The 2,322-nt window shown below is 48.2% G+C and overlaps 1 protein-coding gene across 1 annotated transcript; it reads left to right on the forward strand.

Annotated features, from left to right (window-relative positions):
* The first annotated feature begins 373 nt into the window (after nucleotides 1–373).
* Nucleotides 374–1,956, forward strand: LOC142776976 (uncharacterized). The gene is made up of 2 exons (XM_075881288.1): nucleotides 374–1,381; nucleotides 1,539–1,956. Exons 1-2 carry the CDS (start codon nucleotides 634–636, stop codon nucleotides 1,565–1,567), a joined length of 777 nt encoding a protein of 258 aa, XP_075737403.1. The 5' UTR covers nucleotides 374–633; the 3' UTR covers nucleotides 1,568–1,956.
* Nucleotides 1,957–2,322: the final 366 nt, after the last annotated feature.

Below are 2,322 nucleotides of genomic sequence, written 5' to 3' on the forward strand. Positions count from 1 at the left end.
TGGAGCTAGTTCGTAGCTTTTCGAACGGTTATGTTAAAGCAAGTTACTTCTGAGAATCGTTAAATACATGAAAGCTTCAAAATTTTGGTCAGATACATATTCAGTTATGCGGTGATATTGACGAAGGTCATTATTCCACACTATATTCTCTCGCAACGTCTAGTTGTTGTCTATGCGGATTTCCACATAATTTCGCCTGGCCGACAACGACTACTGGACATACTGTCAATCCAGAAGGACAATTACTGTCCGTGTTCGGTAACTCTAAACAGTGGATGCTGTAAAATATAGTTTTACTCTATCCGTCTTATAACCAGGTCGCACCATAAAATAATGGTTCTTTATCATCATCTTTATGACATCTGGCAGGTGCCTCCCGTGCGAACGTGCCAAGTCCTCGCGAAGGAGAAGAAGCTGAAGAAGAGCAGGTCTTGTATCGCAAGCTTATTTCTTCTGCTGGAGCCTTTCAAGCTGATCTACAAGAGCACCTCTGCAGCTTGAAGAGCAGAAGACGTGAGTTGCAACCTCATGACATCGTCGACGATCTGAACGAGGCATTCGAAAAAGAAAAGGCTTCCTCTCCGGCCAGCACTCCACGAACAACTGGGCCTGCTGTCAGGTGGTAGACAGGCAATGCGCGTGCGCCCGCAGAACGGGCGTCTGGCTGGCACCATCCGTGTTCTTCTCACTGCGGTCGACCGGTGCCTGGTGTTCGACCCAAAGCAGAGGCGGAGCCGTTCTGCATTCATGGGCACAGACTTTGCCGAGCTCTCTGGACCAAGCTTCGTGTTCATCCAGGGCCTTGATGAAAAGGGCAGCGCTCCCGCCATCGAACGCACCGCGAAGGAAATGTTGATGACGATACAAGAGGGATTCAGCTGCTTCCACACTGCGGCAGGGGCCAGCAAAGCCTCCATCAGGCCTGTCTTGGAGGAGCGCCCTGGAGTGGTCTGCGTCACGATGAAGACACTGAACCAGTGTTTCGAAAGGCTTCAAACCATGGGTCCGCCTTGCACCACCGTGGCTGATCCTTTTGAGGTGCACTATGAGGGGGTTTGGCACTCTCACTGCCCCATTGGGTCGCCGGACTTTGCGAGGGGCGTTTCTACTGAGGGAATCTTCAGCCTGGAGAGGCATGGTGCGTGCACCGGCTACGTTGTTCTCCTCATGTACAATCGGTGCCTCCTTTTCAACGCCAAGCCTGAGACCGAGTCCGACTACTTCTACGGACAGCCCACCCACGATCAGAGCTTCGCGTTCGTCAAGATTCTTGACGAAACTGAAGGCAACGCGTACGCCTTCAAGCGCACCTCCAAGGACATATTGACGACCCTTCTCGAAGATATCGGTGCTTCGAGGCGGTGGCCGTTGAGAGCAGAAGGTAAGGGTGCACCTACATCAAGCTGTCGTTCAATAGTATGTTGGATTGACTTGAAGAGACAAAACTTCAGTTAAGCGAGAGCGCACTAACCTTCTCATTCTGTTTATTCACTAGGCTTATAATGCAAATACCATTAAGAAGAACTTGTTCGTTCCAGACTTCCGGAGTGCTCCGGAACTGCGTTGAAGACTATACGGAAGATTGGAGGAAGTCGGCTGGTTTCCTGGAGTCGAAAGCTGCTCAACATATAACCGCCGCAAGAAAAGCTCGTAATTTGGCGTGACAAGTGGCCCCAGAACTTTGACTGTGAACTTGCATCAGAATGTATCTGCAGGTCGTCTTGGTGAAAATGCGAGCTGGGATGGTGCTTCTCGAGCAGGTGTTTGAGCTAGCAGAGCAGCACGTCTTCGCCCAATTCCATCAGCTTCTTGGCGAGATGTGCAACTTCACGTTGTCCTGCAGCGCCTCTCCTGTTTTTGAGATGTGCCTTTTAGGGATCATAATGGACATCGCCACAACACTTCGAGTTTTCAGCGCTTTAAACGATCATCTGTTAATTATTAAAACGAATCTGATTGGCAGCTTGGTAGTGTTACTTTTGCGGAATACTTTCGGAACCTCAGTGGCTGCCGTAATTTTATTATTGGGGACATAGAACCAAAGATGGGATACCAAGGATCAGTTCGGTCTACCTGAGGTTCCATAAAAAGAGCCTAATTTTAAGAAGGTGGTAAAATCTGTGAATGTTAAACGTGTGCTGTATCCTTGCTGTTGGCGAAGGGGTGGAGTGTATTTATTTCCGGGACACTACGTCCGCTTTTCTGTTCGTGAATACAAACATTTTTTTCTATCTATCTATCTATCTATCTATCTATCTATCTATCTATCTATCTATCTATCTATCTATCTATCTATCTATCTATCTATCTATCTATCTATCT

Source organism: Rhipicephalus microplus, chromosome X (assembly GCF_043290135.1).
Source record: "Rhipicephalus microplus isolate Deutch F79 chromosome X, USDA_Rmic, whole genome shotgun sequence".
NCBI classification, from domain to species: Eukaryota; Metazoa; Arthropoda; class Arachnida; order Ixodida; family Ixodidae; genus Rhipicephalus; species Rhipicephalus microplus.

Coding starts and splice junctions, on each gene's coding strand:
- LOC142776976 (XM_075881288.1), top strand. CDS start 634: ATGCGCGTGCGCCCGCAGAACGGGCGTCTGGCTGGCACCATCCGTGTT. Junction 1,382..1,538: donor GTGGCCGTTGAGAGCAGAAG/GTAAGGGTGCAC, acceptor TGTTCGTTCCAG/ACTTCCGGAGTGCTCCGGAA.